This window comes from Cibotium barometz, chromosome 26 (assembly GCF_041138505.1).
Source record: "Cibotium barometz isolate CiBa-2024 chromosome 26, ASM4113850v1, whole genome shotgun sequence".
Classification (NCBI taxonomy): domain Eukaryota; kingdom Viridiplantae; phylum Streptophyta; class Polypodiopsida; order Cyatheales; family Cibotiaceae; genus Cibotium; species Cibotium barometz.
Window position 1 is genome coordinate 39,999,839 of NC_141071.1, and position 14,109 is coordinate 40,013,947.

A 14,109-nucleotide genomic window follows, 5' to 3' on the forward strand; every position below is an offset into this window, starting at 1 on the left:
GAGATGACATGATGAGGATAAAGCAGCATGATCAGTGAAGAAAGCTTTTAGAAAAAAGTGGTGACATGATTTTGCTGCATTAGCGACACATTACAGCTGGTAGAGCTGTAAGAAGTCGACACGTTACAGCTGGTAGAGCATGCGTGTAAAGTTCTTGTGTCTATGTGCTAGGGTTTCGAGAATAGAAAGAGAGGAAAGCAGTGAAATTCCAACACACAGCGCACACAATAGCCCCAAACTACGGAATTGCATTATGTACAAGAAACTGAATTTCAAGTACAAAAGGCTTCTGAAAATGTAGATCACAATTCTCAGCCCCTTGCTATGCTATAGTTTCTCCTTGGCCAGCCCACACTTTAGAGAATTGCTCTGCAAGGCTCCAACGCTTGAGAGTTTGCAGATGGGATGAAGAAAGCCCTATGCATGCATATATAGCACCCCCAGGTGTTGGTAGGACTGCCCATGACCTACATAAATGCTGGCCAATTATCATGTGGCAATTGTGCTGGTAGTTGGTGCCCACAAGCCTGCATATGTTACCTGGCTACTGCTAACTGTTGCCTGGCTGCTCCACGCTTGGGAGATGTGCCTAGACTATTAGTCACTGCCTCATAAAGCCACCACACCCCATATCATGTCTGGTGAAAATTGGAGCTCTTGCAGGCGTCCCAACAAGTAGGACTGAGGCACAAGGTCAAAGGCCTTGTGGAAATTCACAAAGCAACAATGTACATGCTATTTCCCTTTCCTTGCCTCTTCTTTGATGGCCCGTAGATTAAAAATTTGATCACGTGTGCTTGCGTGATGCTCTGTGTCCAAGCCTTTGTGCCAAGAAGCTGACCTAAGACTCTAGCACTGCCCCTAAATTTTTGGCCATTGTATGGCCAGTCATGATAGTCGAGTAACTATTTGGATCCATGGGGTCTCGTGCTTTATTTTGGGAACAATGGTGTTTTTGGTCCATGTGGGGGGGAAGCTTTCACAGAGGGCTCTTTTAAAGAGTTCTACGAGAATGGGAGCTAACATATGATCTTCGCCCTACCATTATGCAGCTTTAATAGACATCAATGACATTGACAGTGTCGAAGAGGATAGATGATGTGAGGCGTTGAATGTGGGACATACGAGGTGCGGGTTGATTTGGGACATCATAAAGGTGTCGTGCATAGTCTTCCCAAAGGAGAGGATCCATGATGGGTGTTGAGGTTTTCTTTTCCTCTAGATTGTGCCATCTGTCCGAGTTATCCTCGCTCAAAAAGAGCTGTTAAAACTTGTTCACATTTGGCTAGGAATCTATGCTTCTTCCAACGGGTCAAATGACAGGAGGTTCTTTGCATTTCACGTGCGGAAATCAGTCCGCATTCTCTTTCCTGCAGGAGCTTAAGGCGTGTGTTCCTACATTCATCATCATACCATCCATTTTGTGGCTATGATTGTGACATGCGGGGGATTGATCGTAGTAAAACAACCTTAGGCTTAACTAAACTTCACTTAATTATACTTAAGCGATAGACAATGGTGTCAATGCAATGCAACTATATTAAATGGATGAGTTACAATGAAGATCTATAAATAGATCTATGCTGTCTCTAGATGAGTATCTATCTCGGGAAGAGAGAGAGAAGCTGAATGCTGATGATGAATGATTGTTCCCGTCTCCAATGCTGAGGTCCACCCTTGGAATGCTGGCTTTCCTCTATGTAGGAGGTAGGAGATGACTGAATTCTGAATATACTGAATACTGAATGCTTTGTGGATGATGACCTGCCTTGCCGTAGCTTGGGTATGCTGTACTGCAGGCTGCTGATGAACTACTGACTCCCTTGGCTCCCTGGGAACGAAACGCCGAGGAAAATACAAGAAATGACTGAATGAAGGATGTGATTGCTTTATATATGGGTTATGCTGCTGGTCGGGCTGTACTTGCTGTCGACTAGCCTGTCTGGGACCTCATGACTCATTAAATGCTGGAAAAAGCCCCATTAATTGCTGTCGGCTGATTCACCTGCTGTCGGCTAGGTCCCAGGCCATGACCTGATGTAATAAATGCTATAAATGCTTTATGTACTGCTGTAGGTGCTGTACCAGCCCCTTACACTGCACATGCTGTGATCTACTGCTCTGTAAATACTGGATTAATGCCATCCTTAATGCTTGATGCTCATGAATACTATCTGATTGATGCTTATGGATGCTAAGAATGCCATGTCACTTGTACACCTACTGGGTGTGCATGTGACATTCCCCTCTGCTAATTTGTTGCTGGGTGGTACACTTGGCAACCTTTCGACTCCTCTGTTGATCCTCCTCCACTGAAACCACTACCCCATTTTGACTTCTTCTGCTAGGATTGAGGTCGATTGTAGGGTTGAATCCTTTGAGCCAAAGACTTCTCCACTGTGGGAACTATATGGCAACTGCTGCTAAATCTGCTTGGAAATACCTGAGTCATCACTGACCTGTCCGTGGAATCCTTTCACACACCATCTCCGTCATTCGTGAACCTCTGAACCTCTTGAGGCGATGTTGGAGCAAACTTCTGTCTTCTTATGTGGAAGAGAACCCCCTGCTGCCAGTTGAAGCCCAATCTCCATTTACTCCTTTGATGATGGATGTCATTCTTCCCCAGAGAACATATGGGTACAACCTGTATGCCTTGCAGATGTGAGATGTTAGACTGACTGCTAGGATGACTACTATGCTGATGCAAGCCATGTACAATCTTATATGCTATGCAAGAATGCAGATGGATGGGTTATTGATGTATGCCTAAGGGGAAAACCCTAAGGATGGCCTGCAAGATCTTGAGAATTGGATTTAACTGAGCGGAAGTGACTAACATGCTGACTTACTGAATGATCTTTGGAATGAACATGAACTAAGATGCTTTTGTTGCAAACGAGCACTCTCTTTTTTTTTTCCCCCCCCTGTAATAGAAGATATATTACCAAAATTACGTTACAAATGGCCACATGGCTGCCATGTGATGTACTAGCTTTCCCTCACTAATTACTCCGAACCACAGGTGTCGCTCGGAGTACCCTCATCCAATATATAGCCGTGTCATTCTCCACCAAATGAGCTGACCTTAAGGAAGAGACTTGCCACAATAGTAGCCCTTTTATACGACCTATGTGAGCTGTAATACCAACTTTTGCATCAAATATGAAGGCATTCCTAGTTAACCAAATATGCCACAAACTTGTCCACTTGAAAAAATGAAAGAAAATTGAATGTTTTGGGTTATCTGGCTCATTTGGAATCTTGCCAAAAATCTAGTCTTTAACCTTTACGTGCCTATCTGTCAACGGAGCCCATACGCGAGAAAGGAAATCCCACACCTTCTTTGCCACCGGACATGAAATGAAAAGATGCGGGCATGTTTCCAAGCATGTAGTACAAAACACACAATTACCAGAAGCAATCCGCCGCTTTTGCAACTGGTCCCCCAATGGTAGGCCTCCAACTAGCATGCGCCATAGAAACACCTTCCCTTAATATGGAATCTTAGACCAGCACTCCTATAAGATTACTTCCTTTCACTAGGTCCTCCTCTTCCTGATGTTCCATACCCTATTAGCCTTTTCAGTGATCCAGCGCTTGTCTTCTACCATCATATGGTACACTTAATTTGTTGTACGCTGGACAATGTCCTGAGGCTTTCTAATTGCCCAATCTAACCAAGGTTGCTGATCCTCCAACTGAGGAAAATATCACCAAACGGTGTAAGTGCTGTCCTCATTATCTCCCATAACTATACATATCCACATGGAACCCTAAAAATATTGACGGATTTTTCGAAAAGACAATAAGCGGCCTCTACGTAGCAACAAAGCATCCATAATTCTCACTAGTCCCGATCAAGCCATTCTATTGAATTCTGGCCGCTCAACAAGTTTCTCAGGTCACTCCAGAAGTCGTGAAGTAGCCAACATCTCACCTGCCATAGAATTCAACTGGAACCGTTGATCTGAAGGCTTCCATTTAGTGTGTGCCAACACCACCTTTCATGAAATCATCAAATGAGAAAGGAGAGGTGAAGGCACCACTTGAACTCGTTGGGAACCATTCACTACATCCCACCATGTACCGTCAATCCTGGTATTACTATGCACAAGTGTGACCTCCTCTATGAGGGTCTTAGCCATTACCACCCATGGCTCTTGAGATACATACATATCTTGCAATAAAGGCCATCTCCTAGCGACCATATGTAATTTGACATCTAATAGGGCTGCCCCTCCACTCCTCTTCGGAGTAGTAACATGTTCCCAAGAAATCCATGTTTGCCCTGGCTTATTTCTTGTCTTTTCCATAGCATAAATCCAATCGGCTGTTGTATCTGATGCAAATCTTTGCCCGTCCATGACAATAAAGTCATAATGGATTGTGCCACTTTGAGCCGAATATGCATAGGCCAGCCCTAAGATTTTCAATACACAAACTTATCATTTATCCTTGCAGAAATCCATGCCAACAAAGCTTGAGAATCAACATCAACTCCAATTGGATAATCGAGGTGGCGTGTGATGCATCTCCTTTGTATGACTTGCCCATTCCATCCCAAACCAAGCAAATCGCTCTCGGTACAGCTTATTAGAGTAGATTTCTGTATATTAATGCATAACCCTGAAGCAAGAACAAAAGTATCCCAAATGGCCATAGCTTTCTGAACATTATCTCTTTGAGCCTTAAGGAACATGAAAGAATCATCTGCCAATGCTTGGCCGACCATCTGCTCTCCGCTTGGAAGTGTAAGGCCTACAACTTCACCATCGTCCACTAGCTTATCTAGTCGAGATAAGATTGGATGTGTAACAATTGCAAACAAGACACCAATGCTCCCATGCCATAGCCATGTTTCAGTACAAGATACCATATCTTGTACACCATGTTGCAGATCTCCCTACCTCCAAAGAAGCATATGAAAAGCTGGACAAGCTTTTTGGGGCTTGGGAAAAGAACCCCAGAGTTTCTTTGCAAATAGATTATAGAGTTCTATGGTCTTTTAATGCAACCACATAAGAGCGTTGATGCTCATGTGAACAGGATGAAGTCCTTAATGAGCAAGCTTGCAGGTCTAAAGGTACAAGTCGAAGATGATGTGGCCTTGGCAGTACTCGTAAAGTCCATGCTTGAAGAGCTTTATGGGACACTGAAGAACCTACCAAATCTTACCTTAGAAGGGGTCATATTCTCCCTCAAGGAAGAAAGGAAGATGAAGAACAAAGCGGAGGCGGACAACTCCTTCACAAAGAAGAACTTCAAAGGTAAAAAGTGTTCCATTTGTGGAAGGAACAATCATGCAAGGAAGGACTGCTATGCCAAGAAGCCTTGCAAACATTGTGGAAAAACCGACCACAATCAGAGCAATTGCTTTCACAAGAGAGCAGAGTCCAATGTCACACAAGAAGAAGAAGCTTGCAAAGAAGATGCAAACTTCGCAGAGTATGAAGACTCATGGGCTTTTTAAAGGTCTACTACACAGAATGTGGCTTGACTACCATTGTACTCTACTCCAAGGACATAACCAAGTACAACTTCTAGTGGTCCCCCTTATTTTCATTAGGAGCAGGATTTTGATCACATGCAGCCCATTCTTACTTTGTTCGAGAGTCTTAGTGCTCCTCCTGCAGCAGTTACTAGGGCGACCTTGCGTGGATGCGTGGAGAAGTTGTTTTTCCCGAGAGTTCGAGGCATGATCCCCTTCCCAATCCAACCCTTACATACACCATCTCCTTTTTGTATCTTACCAAAGCAAATCCGCCCACCCCGCTTCCGGTTTTCCCCCTTCCTTCCTTCCTTCCTTCACCCCCTTACTTGAACAACCCCTCTGCCTACACCCCTCCTTGAGCGCAACATCTCTTTGTTGATTGAATCTTTTGGTTATAACAATGCTTATACTTATAATTTTTGAAACGATTTGAGGTCAAAGTCTGCGTCATATTTCGAAGTCCATAAAATTATTGCTGTAATTTTTATTTTTTCCAAAATGGTTGTAATTGGTTTTGAATTTCTGTTATATGGCAGTGGCCAGAAACCACTGTTCCAAAGTTTGGGGACTGGGATAATAATGAAGACCTATCATATAGCATTGTTTTTGATAAAGCCCGAGCAGATAAAGAAAGATTTCTGCCCACTTTCAAAGATGATCAAAAGGATAGACCTCCCTACCAAAATATGTTCAAGACTCCTGAATTGACAGTTGGTAAAAGAACATTACATGCACCCCATAATCAAAGATTGGGAATGGGGACTAGAGATCCTGGAGATAACAGTTTGAAATCACCACCTGGGCAAGCCTTTTTGAAAGGTAGTCGAATCTCGGGAGAGCAGCAAAATTCCAGTAACTTCCAAGTAGACCGTTGGAATACCTCTGACAGTGGGCCCACTTACAGCTCTTTAATGCCATCCTCGGGGCAGCCTATGGCAATGGGGGCAACAAAAGAGGCAAAAGTGAAGGAAAGCCATGTGCATACAGGTGGTTATAATGTTGATTCGCTACATGAAGTATACCAGGGAAGAATAGACAGCAAGCCAGCAGTTTCACCTGGACCAAGAAGGCAGATGTATCAAGGGAACCCAGCAGCTGCAAAGATCACGAGATCCCAGCGAAGCTCAGAAAGTTCAAGAACAGCTGATCTGGTAAGTTTTACTCAAAGTGTCTTTAGTATATCCAACCATGGTGGTAGCATAAAATGCAGCATTTATTGTTTCTATCCTTCTTGAGTTGGGCAATACCTTTTTTTCGTCTCCTTTTCAGCCAGAGAAAGTTGTTGTGCCAAGATTTGGTGACTGGGATGCTAGTGATGCTACATCTGGAGCAGGCTTCACAGTGATTTTTAACAAAGCACGGGATGAGAAGAAATTAGAATCTACCCCAAAGACTACAGGGAAAACTGTTTCTCCATTACGACCGGATGAAGATTTATACAAAAACTCACAGACGTCTGGCAAAAAAAGAATCGTGAGTGTCTGATCCATCTCCTAGATCATGGAAGCTCCCGAAGCCTGAAACGTTTTTGCCAGTCCTGCTTAAGCATCGTTTTTAGTGTTAGACAAAGTAGCTTTTTTTGCTTTGAAGCTAATGTACCTTGCTAGCCTAGAGAATCTGTTGGCCAGATTAGCCTTCCTGCTTCAAGTTGTTAAAACATGAAAGATGACTCTATGATAGATACCTTCAAGAACTTTTCTTACATACGCAGAGAAGGCTGATATTGGTTGTTGCAAATCAATCAGCCCTGCACCTTCCATTAGTCTCCAGAAGGCACCATTACTTGAGCTAGTTGGCCATCTCTTTGATGTCTTGTTACATTCACACTTGGGATGTGTATGTGAAAACAATAACACACATATATGATTGGCTACAATAAAAAACTTGACCCATGCTCTGCAGGGCAGACAAGGCAATGGAGAAAAAAACTATCATTGCTGAAGACATCTGTTACATCCCAAGCCCGAGGATGGTTAATAGGTCTAACTTGGGGTCAGGTTAACGTGAACATTGGGATAAGGCAGCTAAAGAGGAGGTCTAGTGGTTTAAAGAGACATTAGTCCAATTACAGCTCTTATAATTTAACTATTGGCAGATTGTGGTAGGATTCGATGAGCTACCCAACAAACCAACCCTCACACTTTCCCCTCCCTTCCCCCTCCCACCACACCACCTCTCTCCACGCCTCGCCCCCCCCCCCCCCCCCCCGCGCCGCGCTAGCCGTGTGTGTAGTAGGAGAGGCTTGTAGGTCTCAGGGGTTGGACCCTTGACATTGACTCTGCTATTCCTCTAATAGAATGGTTTTGAGGAAGGTTTTGATGGCATGGGAGGTGCTTTTCTGTCACTTGCTTTTCCATGTCCTAGCATCTCCACTAGGGATTTCCATGGGAACTGAATTTGTACTTTTTGGTAAATGAGGGCAAGTTCGGGTGGAAAGGAGAAAATGGATGGTCAACTGACTCTATTGAATCTTGTGGTCTGGTCAATCCAGACAGGTACCAGGTAGGTTTACAACTAGGTGATGTGGGCCGTACAGGCAGGCACAGTAGACCATACAGGTTTAGCAGGTTGTATAGTCAGGTTGGCTGTACAGGGTGGTGGAGGCCATACAGGTGTGAGGCTATTTTTGGCTCAAAGAAGCACCGCAAACTTGGGATGGAAGTGGGTGTTTAGAATAGCTGGTTTGGGGGGAGGGGGGGTTTTTCTAAATTTTTGAAATTGAGGATATATTGCCTTTTTGGGCTGATTGTCAGGCTTTTTAAATCGGGATTTGGGGAGGCCAAGATTGATCAACTGTGAGCATGCATGCAGCCAGCAAAAAGCAACAAGGGGCCATAAATGCCTTGCTAATCCCAGTTCATGCTAACACTTTTTGCCTAAACGCTCGAGTTTCCAGCCATTAATCAGCTTTCACATCCATACCCAAATTCTTCTGAGCCTATCCTGCCTTTTTTTGCTCCTTTTTCATGTTCTTTCGTCTTGTTTCCCAGTGTACCATGCGTGGATTCAATTCCCATTAGCTAGGCGACTATTTGTAGTAGTTTGTGGGCCTGTTTTCAAGTATTCCAGGGCTTGTAGTAGCCATGAATTCTCAGGAAAAGCAGTAGCCAAAGTTACAAGTGCATGCATTTCCTCAAGAAATTCAGTAGCCACAGCCGATGACTTAACAGATGGGAGATTGAGCAGCTAATTCAGCCTCAAAAGTCAGCAAGTGTTCACTGGAAAATTGTCTTATGTTCAGGCGGCAGGAGGAGATACCAAAATGTTTGTTGTCCGAGAGTGGAACAGTCCGCTTTTCAGCTTTTTGCTCAATATACAGGATCTGTACAATCACCACTCCCAGAAGATATGCCATATCCACAGTCTATTTCTTGTGATAAACCGGTATCTACTACTATAGTAGATTTATGATGACACCCTGGTGTCAAAAGGGTAGGTGAAGAGCTTGTAGGGAACCAAAAGAATCAAATTCCCACCTGTGATAGAAAGCGAGGGTTTTCTAGGGCACTTACTCCTAGTCGATCGAACAATAATCGCAAGAAGTGCTCATGGGGAAGTGTTTCATGCATTGAATATCTGTAGATGGTGGTGCAAGGTCTGTTGCATGGATGGATCACTATTTTCTGAAATGAAGACCAAATGGGCAGGCCGACTACTGCCTGGGGTCCATATATAATGGACCCCCACAACCCCTTGTCATTTGTATCATTATTCGGGATTCTTCTTGTGTATATATAGTAGAGTTATACGCCTCTCTCTCCATTGCTGTTTTTCTGCACTGTGTTTGCTCTTGTGTTCCCAGATTTAGTCATCATCTCCGCTGCGTATTCTGACATGGTATCAGAGCCCTAGGCTCTTGATAGTTCTTGGGATTTGTGTGAGCAAGAGGGGGACTGTTGTGTTGCTGATTGGTGGATTGTTCGGGACTGTTCGGAAAGAGGAGAAGCAAGAGGAGGGCGGGTTGATTTGCTAGACAGCCACTTGTAGTTGTAAGTTCTTCTTTGTTCCCACCCACGCACCCTTTTTTTAGATTACATCTCTGCAATGGCAGATTTGTTAGAGATGGCTGAGAGGCATGTGAAGATCCCTACACTCCCCACGTTCCCGGTGGACCGTCAGTTGGATGGGAACAACTACGACATATGGAAGGTTATGATGGAATCTGTTCTGGAGTCATACGACCTTGTTGATTTCGTCGTTGTTGGGGTTCCACTGCCGGAAGTAGAGGAAGGGGAGTTACCGTCGATGCGTAAGGACCGGGAGGCACAAGCATAGTTGTGGGATTGTGTCAACGCCAGGGTCCGTTTATTTATTTTCCTCAACAGCACACCGCAGGTAATCAATCATGTAAAGCATATGACGCTGGCCGAAGGTATATGGCAGCATTTGGCTTCTCTTTATAACAGGGTATCGCCCCTGAAGACGATTTCCTTGGAAGTACAGATGCGGGTTATGAGCCTTGCAAAGTCGTCGACGATGCGAGAGCATATTAATAAGCTGTAGGCTCTTCAGCAAGAAGTTCTCTAGGCTGGGAAGGAGATATCATCAGAGGACATGGCCATAACGTTGTTGTCGCATTTGCCCTCTCAGTACTCAGCATTTTACTCGTCTTTGATTACCAGTGTGGCAGGCTCAGCACCATTACTTGGGAGGAGCTTGTGTCCACGGTCTTGGACCAGGAGTAACGATTCACGAACCATCCATAGGGCGGAGGTTTGGAGGCCTTAACTCGCCAACGGTCGAAAGGCCGTAACACGGGCAAAGGGAAGGCTTCATCGGAGAAGTTTTCTGAGAAGAAGTCCGACGCTGACCGCAAGAAACTAAAGGCAGAGAGGACCTGTAATGATTGTGGCGAGAAAGGCCACTATTGGAGGCAGTGTCCCAAGCGGAAGACCGAGAAGGGTGAAGATTCCTTAGCAGCAATCATGAAGACCCCGGCTTTTGTACACTTGGAGGTGATGGACACCAATGTTTCATTTTCTTCAGGCAGGGAGGAGGTTGGAGGACTCTCCGCAACGGATACTCAGGAGTGGTCTGGACAGTGGTGCTTCTAGGCACATGACTCCTTTCCGTTCAGATTTACAGGATCTCTGCAGGTATTCTGGTCACATTCTCACTGGGGATACATCCACTATCCCAGTTCACAGTGAGGGCTGGTTGGAGATAATTCCCGATGGCAGAGGGGGGAAGCATTCCTCCCAGGTGTTGTATGTTCCCACACTTTGTTTTCATCTGTTGTCAGTGCATCAGGTTTGCAAGACTGGTGTACGGGTGAGTTTGATGAGCATTTTGTTGCTCTCCGAGACAAAGCAACAAGCCAGGTAGTGTGGGAAGGCGGAGTGGAGATGGGAGTTTACAAGCTTTCAGCACTCTCTCTGCCAGGTCCTCAGTTTTGTGATGAGTGACAGTCTAGTAATGGCCACTTAGGTGTGGATACGCTGCAGGTGCAGCCTTTTCGGGATCAGATGGAGGATAGCTTGCCAGTTGATGGCCGCAGTTGGCAGGAACTTTTCAGTACTGATGTTGGTGGTTCTTGTGTTCGTTAGTCAGAGGAAACTGAACAGGTAACTTATGCTCTGATGTCTCGTAGTATTCGGGACAAAGAAACTCCTGTAGATGAGGATGTTCTTTCCACGGGGACCTCTTGGAAAGCCAGGCAGGTAGCAGTTGATTACTTGCAGAAGGAGGTGGATTCTCGAGGCTTTGTGGTTCCGGATTTAGAGGGGGTGGTTGACAGGTGTCAGAAGGCCTTGCGTGGTCTTCAGCAGGTTTCTAGGACTTGGCTTTCCACCGTAACAGGTGTTGATCCTTGTGAGCAGTGTGATGCCTCCTTGACTCGGAAGCAGAATGGTTCATTGATTTGGTTGATCGATACCAGATTGGACGGGAGCTTCCTGATGAGGCAGTTGAGTTCATGGTTGCAGATGACACTTTGGGAGGCACGATTGCGTATCTTGTGGTTCTGCAGCATGCGAAGGATCATGGATTCTTTTACACAGGAGAGGGATTGATAGATGGAGTCCGATTCCATGGTTGGAGTGACTCAGATTGGGGAGGAGATCCAGACACGAGGAGATCTACTTCAGGCCCATGAGCAGTTTTTTGGAGCAGTAAGAGGCAGTCATCTTTTGCCTTGTTGTCGACAGAGGCAGAGTACCGGGCTGCTTGTGGTGCTGCTTGTGAGGTGGTGAGGTTGCATGGCAGGATTGGGCTTCCGCTGGAGGAACCCATGGTCATCTAGAGGCACTTTGTTCGTGAACAGATCGTTGCTGATGACATCTTGCTAGAGTTTTGTTCGACAGAGGACAATACGGCGGACCTCTTCACGAAGTCGCTATCTCAGGTATTCTGACAGAGGTGCCGTTGGTGAGCAGGCTGCAGAGCAGAGCAGGTGGACTGGAAGCAAGGCGGTGAAGTGCTGCTGCAGCGACAGGAGGCGAGCGGTGCTGGAGTCAAAGCCGGAAGTGCTGGCAAGACACAAAACGCCATTCTAAAGAGGCGCAGAGGGACTGGCTGGTGTCCAGAGGGTGGCGGCGCTTCAGGCTGGGCAGAGGAGACAGGCGGTAGTCAGCGGCGGTGGTTGCTCCCTGGGCACTTGAGCCGCTACTATGAGTGGTGGGCGAAGTTGGCACCAGCGGAGCTGAGCGGGCAGAAGATGGCGATTGGCAGAGCTCGCAGCACCAGTGCCACCACATACGGCAAAGCAAGTAAGGGAGGGTAGAGTCAACAGCTCAATGAAGCAGAGATGAACTACACCACAACCGAAAGGGAAGTGGAAGCTTCACCAAATACAATGCTTTTATAGCCTTAGAGGCTCCTCTAAGTGACATCAAAGCTTATGTCTACTCTTAAGAGTGGGTTCACACACTCTTACTCGCATAAGTGACTGTTCACATACACAAGAACAATAGCCTGTTTAGGGGCTGTTCACACACAGACACACGGGTACACACACTGAGACTCTGATATACCCAACAGGTGTGTCCAGGGTCCTCCCAGCTTATGCTCTGCCCAAAGTCTCTCCTCATGTACAGACAGTAGTAGGAATAAGTGAAAGATAGAGAAGGAGTCACTCACATACAGACACAGTGGAAAGTTGCTGTTCCCTGACAAAGGAAGCTGGGAGAGCAGAGCAGTCCCTCCCAGATGCAAGGAATCTGCTGTAGACTGGAAGTTATAGACTGCCAAAATTGTGTTTTGGGCAGCATTTGGGCTGCCTTTACTCCTGTTTTCTTCGCTTGGATCTGTGTGCAATGTTCATATGAAGGCTGAGGAAGGAACACTCGAGTTGGGGGCTATCTATCGGGCAAAACTGTCACTGCTCTGTTGGTCAGCTGGTCAGCCTGCATCTGATCCCGTGACCTTGTGAAAAGTATTAGTGAACTCTTTTGGCCTGCTTGGCACTTGAGGCCCTGTTTTGGTACAGTTCTAGAAGCCTGCCCAAAACAGGGGTTTTTAGTGCTGTGTTGTTAACTTGTTTCCCAGGCTTCTTGGGCAGTAATGCTCCTTCAGTTCTTTATACCATGCTCGCATAGGTGGTAGGCTATTGCCTCTGGGTGTGATTATCCCCCCCATCATAGTGTTTGCTTGCTCTCTTCCCCTTATTACACTAATCATTCAAGTAGGAGCATTCCTGATTTAGATTTTATTTATGGGTTTCCTTTAAAATCAAAAAAAGAAAAGAAAATCTTAGCTCTGTGAAGGACCTGCATTTTCTCACTTCAATGACCTGATTAATTGTGCAGGGCTGGCTTAATACCTTATGCTGCCTTGATCCTCACTCAGACGGCTGATGCGCAAATCAAGACTGTAGCCAGGAGGCGGCATCATTAGAGTCTGTCTGGGATTTCATTAAGATAATTAATCCATCTTGTAATGCGTTATGCTCCGTGTGTGGATGTGAGAAGCATTTGAAATTGAGGCTTGCTGGTGGTGGTATAAGGGCGGGCTCAGTGACGCTTGTAGCTTGGAATGCGTCATGCTTCGTGTATGTTTGTGAGAGGCTTTTGAAATGGAAGCTTGCTGCTGGTGGTAGCAGGGCGAGCTCAGACTTTTGGGGCTCATGCTGTTGCTGCCTCATGAGAATCAGAAGTTCGGAATGGAAGCCAGTCAATGTAGAGTTTGCCAATGGAGAGTTGTAATCAGGGACTAAGGGACTAATATAACCCACAAAAATAAATGGAATTGTGTTAAAAAAAGTAAAAAATAAAAAAAATTGAAAGCAAGTGTGCTTGACTATGTTTCGAGTTTGTTTTTTTCTTGCTTAAAACACTGCTATCCTCTTTCTATTTTGAAGAGTCTTTCCCCATTGGGAAGGTTTTTTTTCATGGGTATGGCTATTGTGGGGGATCCCATTGTAGTTCTTTGGGAGTGCTTCTATTTTATGGAAGAGGTACTTCTTTCCCCCCGCCCCCCCCCCCCCCCCCCCCCCCCCCCAAGCGTCGACATTTGGAAGCACAAACAAACAAGAAATCAATGCCCTCATGTGTTGTATTTCCAATGGCTTGTGTTTCAAAACCATGGTTTTGCTTTTATGGAAAAAAAAACCATGGTTTTCTTGAGTAGCCTTGAGTTTTGTTGTTGTAGATGCATGCAATGGGGCCAAAAAAAAGGTG

At 45.5% G+C, this 14,109-nt stretch overlaps 1 protein-coding gene across 1 annotated transcript in view; it reads left to right on the forward strand.

Annotated features, from left to right (window-relative positions):
- The window catches only part of LOC147623960 (RPM1-interacting protein 4-like), a 14,920-nt gene extending 1,157 nt beyond the window's left edge, over positions 1-13,763 (forward strand). The window contains exons 2-4 of the mRNA XM_086820615.1: positions 6,031-6,645; positions 6,764-6,967; positions 13,240-13,763. Coding sequence (XP_086676741.1) covers positions 6,031-6,645; positions 6,764-6,967; positions 13,240-13,287 — 867 coding nt within the window. The 3' untranslated portion in view covers positions 13,288-13,763. The remainder of the gene's footprint in view (positions 1-6,030; positions 6,646-6,763; positions 6,968-13,239) is intronic.
- Positions 13,764-14,109: the final 346 nt, after the last annotated feature.